Consider the following 14,854-nt stretch of genomic DNA (forward strand, 5'->3'; position numbering starts at 1 on the left):
TTTTTTTTTTTTTTTTTTTTAACCTCGCACAAAATTGTTCTTGGGTGTCTCCTCCCTCCAAAGGATACTTCAGACTGAGGCACGGTTCACAAGTGCAATGCAATTTGGCTTATCCCAACCTTTGTTAGTTTTTTTTTTTCTACAAATGACCAAGCATAGTGCAGACTTGATGTACTGCATGCTTGAACTCGGGAGTTGGGGTGCAGTTAAGAAAGCCCATTCAAGAGTCATGGTGGTATTTTCAGTGTGTACACTGGACACGACAAAGGCTCTGTATGATCATGCATAGAAAAACAACAACATTTTTTTTAAATGCACATGAACAAATAAAACAGACAAAGATGAATGATTTCATTAGGCGTATAAAGAAGAATGGTGCGTTAAAGCACACGTGACATTTACAGCATTTGCAGAATTAAATAAGCGTGAATTCCACATGATGTGATTGACTTTTACATCCACGAATTAAACACAATAATAATAAAAAAATCCCCCCCACCTGTTTTTGTATATTGTAAATGCGAATGAATGGGTGTCAAAAGTTGTTTATCCATGGCGATGTGTTGTCATTATCCGCACTTCCTTTTGCACAAAACCTTTTAGGCTGAACATTAATAGGAACTGACAGGTGTTAAAAGCCACTCTGCAGGGGAAAGACCCCCCCCACTACCACCAAAAAAAAAAATAATCTAAGCGCACTGTTTAAAAATATTTGAAGTTGTATACCCAAAATTGTTATATTTTTGTCCCAAATTATCTCTGAGCCATGAGACCAATTTTTCTTTCTTTCAGTTTTTTTTCCTTTCAAAAATGTCCCCCGCAACGCGATTCTTTTCTGTAATCCGTCAGACTGGTGATGGGGCGCATTGTGGATTTATTGGGGTGGCAGCGGTGGTGAGAGAGGAGATGGTTGGGGGGGGGTTGGAATTAGCATAAATTATGAGCAAATCTGCGTGTGCGTGTGTGTGGTCCTCGCCATTGCAAACCCTCCAAGCGGAAAGGTGGCCCTGCATGGCCAGAAGAAGAAGAAGAAAAAAAGCTTGAATAGCAGTCGTTGAAAATAGGCTTCCCATTTGGTTTTCACATTCATATAATTGACTTATGGATATTTTATACAGTTTTCCAGCACACCAACTTGAAGGGTTTATTTGCATTCCTGAAGTACTTTTCAGCCTGTTTTCCATAAACACAATGGGGCTGATTGCCTCATGAAGTTGCAGTTTGAACAGCAGTGTTTGCATTGTAGTGGAATGTACACTTCCTATACGAAATGTTTACTGTTTATTTTTGTAAACAATGGAACAATAAAATTAAAATAAATAAAAACGAACTATAATAAATTTTTATTTTAATGTTAGGAGGATTCATTTAAAACATTTTTTTATGTAACCTCGCTATAAAAATACACAGTCTAAAATACTAAAACCGACTGTTTTTACACACAGGCCTTTACACATATTTAATAAACATACACGCATTTTCTTCTAAAATAAATCCAAATTTAAACTCCCGACGCCATGTTTTGTGAAATCTCCGTGCAAGTGTCAAGCATAAGCGCGCATACCTCCACACACTGAGTGCCATCGCAGTTCAATTCCGGCTGGCGAGCCTTTTCACCCCTTTTTCTGTCTTCAAATGGAAATGATTTCCATTGGCCCAAGGTGTCCATGTAAATAGGTGTAAATGAAACCAGATTATGCCTTCCTCCCTCCCTCCTCCTCCTCCTCCTCCCTCTCCTCCTCCTCCTCCTCCTCCTCCCATGGCAATTGTCATGTGATAGCAAAGAGGTGGCACATTTAATGGAAGCGCCTCGGCGGGGGTCTTTTCTGCTCATGTCACTACATAAAACTATCAGATGGTTCGAGGAGGGCCATGGAGGCATCATCCGCTTAGTCCGGGACGCCCCGATGAAGTCTTGTGAGCTCCTCTAGCGCGGGAGCGGCTGAGAGAGAGAGAGAGAGAGAGAGAAAAAGAGAGACGTCCCGCATGAAGAAACTCGCAGCACGGATTTAAGGGCGACCACTTTTTTCTTTGCGTGTTTTTTTTTTTAAACTATCGAGGATGCCTCGTCCGGGGAGAAACACGTACAGCGACCAGAAGCCTCCGTACTCGTACATCTCTCTGACGGCCATGGCCATCCAGAGCTGCCCGGAGAAGATGCTCCCCCTGAGCGAAATCTACAAGTTCATCATGGATCGCTTCCCTTACTACCGAGAAAACACGCAGCGGTGGCAGAACTCGCTGAGGCACAACTTGTCCTTCAACGACTGCTTCATCAAAATCCCGCGGCGCCCCGACCAGCCGGGCAAAGGCAGCTTCTGGGCGCTGCACCCCAGCTGCGGGGACATGTTCGAGAACGGCAGCTTCCTGAGACGCCGCAAGCGCTTCAAGGTGCTCGGCGCTTCCGACCACCACCTGGCCCCCAGCAAGCAGTCGGACGCCGCCCACTACCTCCAGCAGCAGGCCAAGCTGCGACTCAGCGCCCTGCAGGCGGCCACCGTTACCGGCACGCACCTGCCCCAGATGTCCACCTACAACCTGGGGGTGTCCCAGACCTCCACCTTCAAGCACCCGTTCGCCATCGAGAACATCATCGCCAGAGAGTACAAAGTCCCCGGGAGCTTGGCCTTCTCCACCATGCAGTCCATGTCCGCCGGCTACCCGCTCCACAACCAGCTCACCACGGCCTGGCCGCACATGTACAACGGCGGCGTGATGGACAGCATGGCGCCGAGCGACTACAGCGCTTACGGCGTGCCCATCAAGTCGCTGTGTCACGGCGCGCAGACTCTACCGGCCATCCCGGTGCCCATCAAGCCCACGCCCACCTCCATGGCGGGCTTCTCGGCGCTCCCGCACCACCTGCCCGCCTTCCTGTCCAACTCGCCCCAGTCCCTGAGCCCGACCTCCCCGCAGACTGCCACCAGCCAAAGCAGCCCCGCCACCCCCGGCGAGACGCTCACCGGGCCGGCCACGCTCCAGTCGGTGGCCGTGCACTGACCAAATGGACCAATTGCTTGGTAGAGCGAACCCAAAGTTTATCAATCTGTGTCGTACGTCGGACTCTTATTCAAGGCGAGTTGCTTATTGATTCGCTTGTGTATATGTTGAATGTGTCGCTTTAAAAAAAAAATAATAATAAAGAAAAAAATAACGTGTCCTGAAAAAGTCCAGCACAGTATTGCTCTTCAAGAAAATATAAATTATTTGAAAAGTTCACATTGACTTTATCGTGTTGAACGGGGAGTTTTGTAAGGCCCTAACATGGGGACGTTTCAGTTTTATACTCGTAAATGTTTTGCACACTTTTTTTGTGTGGTCACTGTAACGTCAATGACACTGACGATTTCCTCTAATAACGGGGAGGGCACGCCAAATAGGCCATTTCCCTGCAGTTTAAAAAAAAAAATCACAAACATCTAAAAATCATTTATCGAAAAATCTAAATGTGACACGTGCTCAAAAATGCAAGATGTGAATATTGCAAATAACCGAAACGAAATGTTGTATAATGCACTTTTTAGTTCTACGTTTTAGATATCTATTTTCCAGGAAAAAAAAGGTGTTCTGTGAAGCATTTAATTTAAAAAGGCTGTGGTGACCACGTGGATCAGTTGCTGTAAATTTGTACGTTTTCTTTTAAAAGTGAAGCATGCATTCGAAACTTAAAAAAAAAATGTGTTAATGTTCATGTTATTGTTTTTTTTTCCCTCGTTATTTTTGTTTTGCAAGCATGCGTGCTTTTGAAAAGTGTGCAAACATTCTGCAATGAATTGGAAAAAAACATATAATCCAAATATTTTCTCATTAAAAGTGAAGTAAACAATCAAAATGTTTCTTGTTATTATTATCACTTTCGTTGTACTGTAAATATGTCATCACAATTTCTCTACATAATAATAATAATTATTTTTAAGGCCTAATAATTGCTATTATTATGTGCATCTCAACCTGTATGATTTCCGAGTGGGAGACTTTTCCTTTTTCCTCGAAGCAGCACAGACATGATTTGTGCTCTGCATTAGAATGCACCGTGCAGCCGTGGCATGGCCACAGCGCAGACAAGTGTGCCCATTCATCAAGCTGCGCGTGAAATAAAGAAAATAGTCCAACAATAAACATTTCAACAAGCAATCTGCACCCCCGCATTTGCAACGCGATTTAACACCGGCTAATGGAATAAGTGAAATTATTTTTTTGCTGTCTTACGTTTTTGTGCGCACGTAACAATTTATACATTCAATAAAACACCGTTTGCATTTATTTGTTAAATTCGATCGTGATTTCAAATCAACTCGAGTAGCGTCAGTCCATCGTAGGGCATTAAACAAATACATTCCGTCACTTTATGTAACGGACTAGATCAAATAAAGGCGATCGGGCCACTTCATTCTGCTTCATTCACTCGGATTGAAAGTGCGAAGAATAGCAAACTTCAACTGGGCCACCAATGTAGATTTAGCCTTTTTCAGCAAGACAAAAAGCCTGATTTTTTTCACAAACACATTGCTGACTGGGGAACTAGGAAACGAGCTGCTGAGACCCTTTTGGAATTTAAATCCACCCCTCCCCCATGGACTGTTTGTACAACAGTGTCACTTTTTCTTTTCTCCTCACTTTTGTGTTGTGTGGCCAACATTAAGTCCTGATTGATTGCTGCATGATGTTGGAACTGCGACAAGATTTACAAGCTTTTATTTTTCACCGAATAATTAAAATACCTCAAATGCACTCAAACTATTAGAAATCAATTGAAAGGCGATGTCACCTCATTGTGGAAACATACAACAAACACAAATATTTGTTTTTACTATTATCATTTGTTTGTGTAGGCTTTGTGTATGTAATGAAGAATTGTTGCATGAAATTGATGTTGTCACAGAAGGCCTTTTTAGCTTAAAATATTGTGTGTATGTTGTGCTGGCGAATTGCAAATAATGTGCTATATATATATATATATATATATATATATATATATATATATATATATATATATATATATATATATATATATATATATATATATGTATTAGCAAGAAATGGCATTTGAGACAAAAATAAACAACAAATACAAACAAGTACAAATATACATAATAAAGGAGCAAATTATTTTCCAGAGATTAAAATTGGGAATAAAATCATGTGAATGAGAATTTTTTATTATTATTATTATTAATGGTCTGTACAATTACCTGAATCAAAATCAACAAATAAGTCACACCCTGACCAAAAAGTCTTTCCATTTGTCGTGTTATTAATTTCACAACAAAAAGCAAAAATCAACTCCAGGTGCAACTTTCAATTTGATAATTCCCCATCAGTGTTGTTGGCATTGTCCTTGTCGCTCCACTATGTTCCACTTAGACAACGACGAAGGTCATCTCCAGCGTGGGATGAAATATAGACTGCATGCAAAAAAAAAAACAGCGTTGTAGTTTAATTAAAATAATTCATTAAAGTGGAGGCCCAAGGTAATTAGCATGTATAATTTATGATTTGCTTAATGCATGCGGGCGGTGGCCTCTGCAATAAACTCAACTTAACCTCAAGTACGGGGGAACTGATACAGACGGGGCTGTTGTTATTTACTATGTGTTTATTGTTTGGCTATTTGTCAAGAGGATGTGAGTGTTTCGTAAAACCTGCCCGTTGTCTGGCTCTGGCAAACAACTTATTTGTTTATGGGTTTATCTTGTGGATTTATGCTCACGCCAAAAGGAAAACTGTCAGATTTGTTTTGAAGGGGACATACTGGGGGATTACGTTTCCTACCCCCCCCCTCCTCAAACGCCCTCAACATACTATATATATATGTTTACCTGCTGGTCACTGGAGTTGAAAAACAGTTCACGCTTGTTGCTGACAGAATGAGGACATCTGCAAAGAGAGGCAGGTATAGCTGGCCCTGTTTCCCACAGCAGGCTGTCAAAAAAAAGTGAAAAAGGCAAAAGTAATCGCTGATGGACCAAACTCACATCTATTATCCTCTGCAAATGTGTCAAGTTTGGGCAGGACTTTGACATTTTCAAACATGCCTGCTGGCTGTTTTAATTTCTTGCTAGCTTTTTTTTTTTTTTTAAACAACAAAGTTAACCAAATATTTTCCCTTGCTGCTGTGCACTATTGTAAACAGATTTAGTGGTTTATACACCTTGTGACAGATATTCACCTCCACATTTTTGCAGCATGTCAGTTTTGTATTTTATGACTCAAGAAGGATATCGCATCATCAGTCGTCCCAGACTAGAATACATGACACGGCGGTGAGGGAGGGCAAAGGGCAGGTGTAGCGGGTAAACTGGGAGGGTTTCGTGGGCTGGCTCAGCCAAACACCCGTGTGTGCATGAAATTAGAGTGTCAACATCGGATTCATGCTGCTAGCTGGTGACTGTGAAACAAATTATGTCAGCGGGTGGCAAAACTCCACTGCAGCAGCAGACAGTGGGCGTCAGAAGAGATTCCGACTCGGTGGATGTTCTTATTATTTTCGACATGATTACTGTACTAGTGGCATGTTCTTGTGAGATTACAGTTGGAATCTTTGCAAAAAGTTTTGCGCACTTTTATGCTAAGACTAGACTCATTTATAGAGCACTCGAGTGTTACTGTGTTTGGTGTCCTGCAACATACTTTCCCAAAATGGTGGCCATTTTACAATCAAATTATTATCTTGTGTGTCAAACACAGGATTTCATTTGGATAACATTCAAATTTTCTAAGCGATCGCGACGTGCCAAAAAATGGTGTGTCTCTTCGATATTTCAGTGTTTTTTTAAAAATCATTTAACATTCGAGTTAAGACAATTATTGGATTTTAAAAAAAAGATTTTTGGGTACATATTTCACATGAGCCTACACTGCATATTCATGATTAAAAAAAAAATGGATGAATCCTGGTGGGATACATTTTTGTCCTCTTTAATCACACATTTCAAATTTTTTACATTTATAATTTTCACACAAAACTATGAGCTGCCAATTTATGCTTGAAGTATGAACTCCGAAAAACATTATTCTATGATTTCAGATTTTTAAGGGAATTTAAAATGTTCATTTTGGGAAGATCCAGCCAGGGTGGAGATGATCTCAAACTAAGTTAGTCTTTTTATTTTTTTTGCCTTGACTCCTTCACATAGCCTCACAGTTTTTCTACTCATTTCATATCTTGTCAATTTAAACGTTATATTGTTCATTTCACATTTTGATATTTATGTTTCTTTATGACATCCGCTTTCATCCAGATTGTGATGATTTGGGGGGTCCCCGAAAATGGACCAGCCATTTAAGAATCTACCGATATTCCCGATGGCCAGTCCACCCCTGGCTGAATAATTAAAGTTCACTGACTTATAGTGCATTTCACACAATGTTGTTGGAAAATAACGTGGGATAAGGCCCTTGAGATGCAACATGTCGTTTGCGAGGGGGTCCCACACAAAAAATACAAGGCAATCTATAACGACATACCAGACATAAATGACAAAACAATCATTTAAAAAAAAAATAAAAAAAAATCAAGAAATAGAATACGATAACATTTAACAGAGACAAACTAAATCTCAACACAACATTCTAATTATTTCATGATAATAAAATAAAAAATGACAGTTCAGCATGACAATACATTTGTAAATAAATTTGTTTTAAATTAAACAAGACAACAACAACTATGAAACTCAATGAGCTTCACAAACTGTAATTAAAAGTACAACATTTAAAAAGTAGCAAAAGAGATTTCAAGGCAAAGTCAAGAAATTAGCTTAGTGACATGAAAAGTGTACTGCGCAAGAACAAGATTTTTGAAAACAAGTCTGGGGAAAAGCGTAGTCTTTAATTCGGATTAAAAGCATTTTCACTTTATTGGCACGTTTTGAATCCTTTATTCATTTATATTAGTGACTCTGATAAGGATACCAGCAAATTGTGGGACTGTAGTATACACAAGTACATATAAAAAAAAAAAAAGAAAAAAAAAAAGCTTTTTATAGATGGTTTTAGGGTGGCTACTCACAGGACTTTCCAGTAAATATCTCCTGACGAAAATGCTCGCGTGAAAATGTGCATATTAAAAACATACTTGACTCATGGAGCCATTTTCAACTGTAAAAAGTTGGTATTTTGTCCATAATGAATTTGATAACTGCATTATTTTTTGTTTACAATTAATACCTTTAAAACAAATTTTTCCACTTGCTGTCGACTGAAGATGACATCACCTGTGCTGAGGAAGTAGGTAACACCCATTCATGGCTCACCTGTTTTCTGGTTTTGGTCAGCTAACTGAGCCATGTTTGGTCCTTATCTACTTCCTCAGCACTGGTGATGTCATCTTCAGTCGACAGCAAGTGGAAAATTCCGTTTTTAAAGGTGTTGATTCTGAAATTATCAATTTAATTCTGGACAAAATATTAACTTTTTACTGCTGAAAATGGCTCAATGAGTCAAGTTTCCCTTTAAAGTCTATAAAACAAAGACAAACCTCATAAAAATCTTTATATTTCCATTACATTTCTCTGAGCCGCCAGTGCTTTTCATAGAGTCAAAAAAGTTGTCATTTCAAAAACCGTTGAACTGAGGTCAACTTTTATCCATCTAAGTACAGATCCCTTGATTGATATACGAGTTCACAGGGCCAGCCGCACTGCACTCCCCGCCCATGATACCATGTTGAGTTCACGCACAGATTTTTGTTACGCCTCCCGTTATTGGCTCCCCTGCGCGTCAGGCGGGTCGAGACAAGGTGAGACACAACCGACGGAACGGCATCCATCAAACTGGAGGCTCCAGCCTTGACAAGCCGCGACGATTACAGCTGACGTGCCTCTCACAAGTCCTCTGCTGTTTTATTATTTTGCGCCGCGAACGACATCAGAGCGCCCCCAGTCGTGCTGGCGAGATCTAATTGGAAGGTTGCGCGCGCTTGCGAAGGGCGTGCTCGCTTGTTGGCACTGCAGTCTGGCCAAATGCTTGTTCGTGCAGAACCTGAGTGTGGGAAGCCAGTAGAGACAAACAAGCGGCGTTAATGAAGGTACTTAACAGATTTGCCACAACGGTGTTTTTCCTTCTCAAGTGCTTTAGACGTGACGTGTTACAACTGTAACAGATTCTGTGGATTTTATCAGCCCGCTGTTTCCCCTTTCAAACATGTGACAAGAAGCTAATTCTTCACCACTCCTTCGGATCTTATCGTAGCCTGTCCTGCCGTAAACTAACACTTGCGCGGGACTTCAAAGGTGAGCGCGGTAGCAAGAGGTGAGAAGGGGCCTCCATCCACTCGGGGCCAGGTACTCGCAGAGATGCGTAGGAGCTGATTAGCGGCAGTGACGCGGCGATAGTCGCCCCCGTGGGGCAGCAGCTGGAGCGAGGAGGTGTGAGTTTTGACAGCTCCCGTTTCAAGCCCTCTGGGTAACTTGCCGGGTCAGGGCGTCCTCAGAGGGGCCGGGCGGGCGCCACGCTGGATAGGAAGTTGGCGGTAATTGCCGTTCGGCCAGTGGGACAGAAGAAGAGGCTGCTAAGTCCATTTCCTCTTTTGTGTGTGAGAAAGGATTCCATCTCCTTTCTAGTGGTCTGATAACATCTTGGAGAAGTTTCTCTGACCTCTTCACGTCACTGGGAGGTAGCGCAGATGGCTGTTTGTTATTACATAACAAGGCGCCATTGTTTTGTTAATTCAACTTCATCTGCCTTTGATCCAATCTCATGTTGTCATGGCTGGTGTGAAAATCCCTATTAAGTGCGTGATCCAAGCACTGCGCTCATTGTGATTGTGATTATCTCTTGCATTGAAATTCCACTTTGTTCCTTTGTCTCTTTGTTAGCGAGCACAATGTGGGGTTAATTAGCAGCCACCGGTAAACTTTGCGTTCCTGGATCCTTCATCACAGCTCAAGTGTGCTCTTCACGAGGAAGAACCAGGGCTGCTGCCACTAACAAGACCCAACACAAGACCCACAGGCCAATTGAAAGCAAGCGGAATACAAACGCTGCGGGCAGCTTAATCCCTTTCTGGCTACGCGAGCCCTGCGGAGTCTCAACTGTAATTGTTTCGACGCTTCGTTAATGACGCTCATTGTCGCTCTCGTTCTCTCAGAAGTCTTACCGACAACAGGGTGCGTTTTCATGGAGATAAAGTTAAAACACACCACAACATTGCCAACTTGTATATTTACATGGACCGTGGTTGACAGAGCTGGAGTATACATTGTTGTTGTGCATTGAGCGATGAAACACTATGCTACACTTTGCTTTAGAAACACACGTTTCACCTGTATTGTTTTGTGACATACTACATGCCTACACTGAACATTTTTTTTTGTTTTGTTTTATAGGGATGTTCGAGACCACTTTTTTTTCAGACTGATATCAGTACGAGTACTCTTGAGTAGTCACAGATAGCGATACCAAGTAGCTAACAATACCTCTAGTTCATTTAACACTGTTATTTACACAAACCTCCAACCTGAGACCACATTCAATTATTTGTGTTTTCAGTTTCTGAAAAAAAGTGAACAAACATCCAAAACAGCAACGTTAATCTGTCTGATACCAACTGTGTAGCTCGCATTTCAGGAGAAATAAAACATTTTTACACCAAAGTATTTCACAAAAACTCGGGATGGGCGAGTACCGATACCAGGTATCGATATTGGGCCGATACCAGCCTTTTTTCAAGTACTCGAGTACTCGTGACACAGACGAGTACAAGCAACCGATGGCAGAGGGGGAAGACGTGAAGTGAGTCCTCCTTGCCTGTAACTGGCGCTAGCTTGCAGCAGTTTTTCACCAAAACTTCACCGGTTTGGAAATACTTCAAAATTGTGAATCTTAAACTAAAAGAGCATTTTTGTGTTTTATTTTGAACATTAATACTACTGAAGAGTGACTGTGCTGTTTTTTTGGTCAAAATTAAAGGAAATATTTTTGTTTAAAAATATCTTTTAGTGATTTTTTTTTTATTTGTCAAAATGTACTACTGGTATCGGCAGTTGGTATCGGTATCGGTGAGTACTGAGAATCTGAGTATCGATATCGGTATCGGTATCGGTCTGAAAAAAAGTGGTATCGAACATCCCTAATAAAAACACTACTAAAGTGTATTACTGGGGAACACAATTTTTGTTGAGTTAGTTCTGACAGCTGTTTTTAACTCATTTTTGGGTGCTGTTTTTCGGTTACAAGTTTTTTAATAAGAGCCCTCTTAAAAATATGACAAATACTTTAAAAGAATCAAATTACATATAAATAAATAAAATAATAAAATCAATAATAATGAATAAAAATAATATACAGATATGTGTTGGTTTTATAAAACATTCAAATATTGACATACAATCAAATATGAAAGAAACAAGCATGACTGCAATGTTTTTATTTATTTATTTATTTTGCAAAGGATATGGCTACTGTAATTATAATTGTGTGTAAGCAGTTAAGGTTAAAATGAATCAATTTAAAGCTCTTTCTGGAGTGGTAAACTTATTTGATCACGTTTGATGCTCCAAAAATATAATCAGTGGAATCTTGCTAATATGGAGGGTAAGCTGTTGCCAAACAAAAAAAAAAAAAAAAAAATCAAAACAACAACAACTTGAAGTGCTAGAGAAAAACTGACTGCAATTTTGTAATCAGCACGTCAATTTTAGTTTCCGTCAACATAAAAATATAACAATCGTCTTTTTCCACAACCATCGCTGTATGTTATGTGTTTAATGTTTTGAAATGTTTAAGCAGTCTTGTCCGAATTGACCTTGTCTGAGCAGGGATATGCTGTGTGTATAGATATTAATAATGGATTATCATGATAAACTGATACTTATGAGTAATTTGGATTCTCTCATGTTGTAACACGAAGTAGCAAAGCCTATTTAGCTCCCCAATTTTTACTTGAATAAATCAGTCAGACTCGTACACTTTTATTGTCAATCTTCTGCTCAAAAATTTGTTTCATTATCCAAAGTTGTCAGTTATTGATTTATTAAAACAAAGTAATGGTGAGAGACTCTTGGCTTTTATGTGCTGTGAGTCTTGTCTCATTTTACTTCCATTTTTTTTTTCCAGTGTACCCTGAAGTTGACATATTGTTTGAAGGCCAAGTCTTGCCATAAATTGAGATACTGGTTAAAAGGATGGTTTTATAAATGGGGATGGGTGAGTACTGATACATGACCTTATTTCAAGTTATCAGATCTCACAACGACGCCCATTTTACGATTGATCACGAACTAGAAATTAGAAAGATATGAAAGTGCCATTAATGTCATTTAATTTTAAGGAAATGCTTTATTGAGATAGGTCTTTCCTTAAAATTATCTGTTAGTTTTTTTGAGGGGGGGAAATTTTATGTATTAATAGAACTACCGGTAGTGGTATCGGCAAATGGTATCGGTATCTCAATAGTTGAGTCATCCCCATCCATTACCCCACAAAAAGTGGAGATGCACCTTTTTATCAGACACTAACCAGTTGGTAGTTTAAACGAATGTGCACTGTAGTTCCAATGTAAGTCTCTATTTCTTGCGTGAGCACAGCGCGTTTATCTGCAATATCGCCTTTCCGCCACTTCAGATGGGCCCGTTCCCTGGTGGTCTAATTTATGTTAAGTCACAAACCTCCCCTATGGCTGTTTTGAGATGTTCAGAATGGAGACTGTGTGCTCCAGGTTTTTGCCAGTGCCACAATTCCCGGTGTAATTGTTCTCGATGGGAAAGCACATCTCAGTGAAACCATCTGCAAGTCCATGGGGCAGTTTCCGAAGAATGAGTGGACTTCTTAGGGGGTTCCCTCCGCAATCCAGTTTCTCTTGTGAAGCAAGTAATTAATTCAAATCTCAGGAAGTCAATAGCCGCCCGGATCAGAGGCACGTAGCATGCAGCTGCTGATACCTCCGTACATGCTGCTTGTCTTCTCAGGAAGTCACCAGACAAAAAAAAAAAAAAAAAAAGCTACAATGGGTGCATACACAGAATTTAAACTGTTATTTTTGTGCACCTCGACGGTACAATGCACTTGTTGCTAATCTCTTGGTGTTGGGCTTCTTTGGGAATGATGAAATATACTAGTACTGTCTTTGAAAAACAAAAAAGTGACAACCATCAATACCTCTTCAAATGATTGGTTCAAGAAAGGCCTTAATTGAAAAAAAAAAAAGTTTAGACTTTAAAATTTGATGTAACTGAATGGCTGTTTTTGTGATGAGGCATTGAAAAAGCAGGCGCTCCTTTCTACTTTTTCGGGGTCATTAAATTCGTTAGTACAGGATGATGAAACGCAATGTAAGAAGCCAAAAGCAGAACTTTAAGAATCATCTCAATTTGGTGCACCCGACAAAGTGGAAAATGCGAGACTTAAAAGCTTTTTTTTCCCTTTTTCCAGCTATTCAACAATATCTTGCAGGTGTTAAATCAAACCGCCTTTGGTGCTAGCTAGGCGAGCGTGATTCAGATGGCAGTTAACCTTCTCTTCTCGCTCTCCTGGAGACGGGGCAAGGCCCACCAGGCTGAATGGCTGGTTGGGGCTGTTCCCTAAAGCTCATATTGTTATCCGGCCCACGGAGGAAGCCACTGCTGTGCTTCCAGCCTGTCGCTGACAACAAGTGTAAATAAGGATCTAAATAACAAACAGGGCTATGCAGGCTTGCGTGTCGCTCTGAGCCTCACAGGGGCACTGCTTCAGCCCGCCAACATTTAATGACTCTGTTTGTCAAAGGGAGCGCGCAATGGTCGGCTAATTTCCTTTCATGGACGTCATTAGATTGCACCGCACAAGACAATTGAAAAGGAAGCATCTGATAGTTTGGACATTGGCTTGTTGTCACTTCATGTTTAAATTGGATGCTTTTTTTTTTTTTAGATTTATTTCATGATAGGAACAAGTCAATTTGAGAATTTTGAATACTGATCAAAACATTAGGTACACCTGCACAATCTAATACGATCCAATTCAGTTTAAGATTATTTTAATAATAGATTGATCTGATTATTATTTTTTTTTTATATGCTGATATTCCGCAAATTTGGGAAATTTAAGTTAAAATGTCTCAGAACAATTAATTTATGAGCAAAATATTTGTTGATTAAATTGTTGTCAATTTCTTTAATTAATTAATTGATCCCTCGATTCAATAGAAAACTTTTAGAAAAGTTCTGCTTTTGTAAAATGTTCATTGTTCAGACTAGGGATGTTCGATACCACTTTTTTTTTTTTCAGGCTGATACCAATATCAGTACTCAACTCTTTAGTAGCCATTGATACCAATTTCTGATACCACTCGTTCTTTTGATACATATATACAATTTAAAAAAAAAAAAAATGAAAATGACAGATAGTTTTAAAGAAAGACCTATATATCCCAATATAGCTTTCCCCCCCCTTAAAATTGCATAAAATTAATGACACATTTCTATTGTCTTTTTTTTTCCATAAAATATGTTTTGTATAGAACACACAATAAAATCAATTTCAATAAATAAATAAATTAAATTAAATTAATGCTTGTACTCTAGCCTATACCTAGTTAACATGTTATTTTGTTGCAATTGTTTGGGCGGGGACTTTTTTTTTTTAAATTAAATATAAATCCAGTTGGCCTCTGATGTCTGCAGACTTGGGTCAATTAGTGGAGGGCAGAGTTAAAAGCAAACATGGTGAAGTGGCATTTAGCTGTTATGCTGCATGCAAATGGAATAAGCTGCCAACAGATGTGGAATCAGCCCTGAGTGTGAATGCTTTTCAAAACTCCAGGTTAAAAAAATTCTTGTTTCGATGATTAAGGTCTTTTAAAGATTTTTAAACCAGTACAGACTTTTAGTCATTTTTGTTACTTTTAATTGTTTTCAAAGTCTTCTGTTAATGTGTT

At 39.7% G+C, this 14,854-nt stretch overlaps 2 protein-coding genes across 2 annotated transcripts in view; both read left to right on the forward strand.

Annotated features, from left to right (window-relative positions):
- Positions 1-14,854, forward strand: part of LOC144016139 (uncharacterized) — a 79,904-nt gene that overhangs the window by 30,439 nt on the left and 34,611 nt on the right. The gene's annotated exons all lie outside the window — the stretch shown is intronic.
- Positions 18-3,832, forward strand: foxb1a (forkhead box B1a). The gene has a single exon (XM_077516869.1). It carries the CDS (start codon positions 2,062-2,064, stop codon positions 2,998-3,000), a length of 939 nt encoding a protein of 312 aa, XP_077372995.1. The 5' UTR covers positions 18-2,061; the 3' UTR covers positions 3,001-3,832.

This window comes from Festucalex cinctus, chromosome 3 (assembly GCF_051991245.1).
Source record: "Festucalex cinctus isolate MCC-2025b chromosome 3, RoL_Fcin_1.0, whole genome shotgun sequence".
Lineage (NCBI taxonomy): Eukaryota > Metazoa > Chordata > Actinopteri > Syngnathiformes > Syngnathidae > Festucalex > Festucalex cinctus.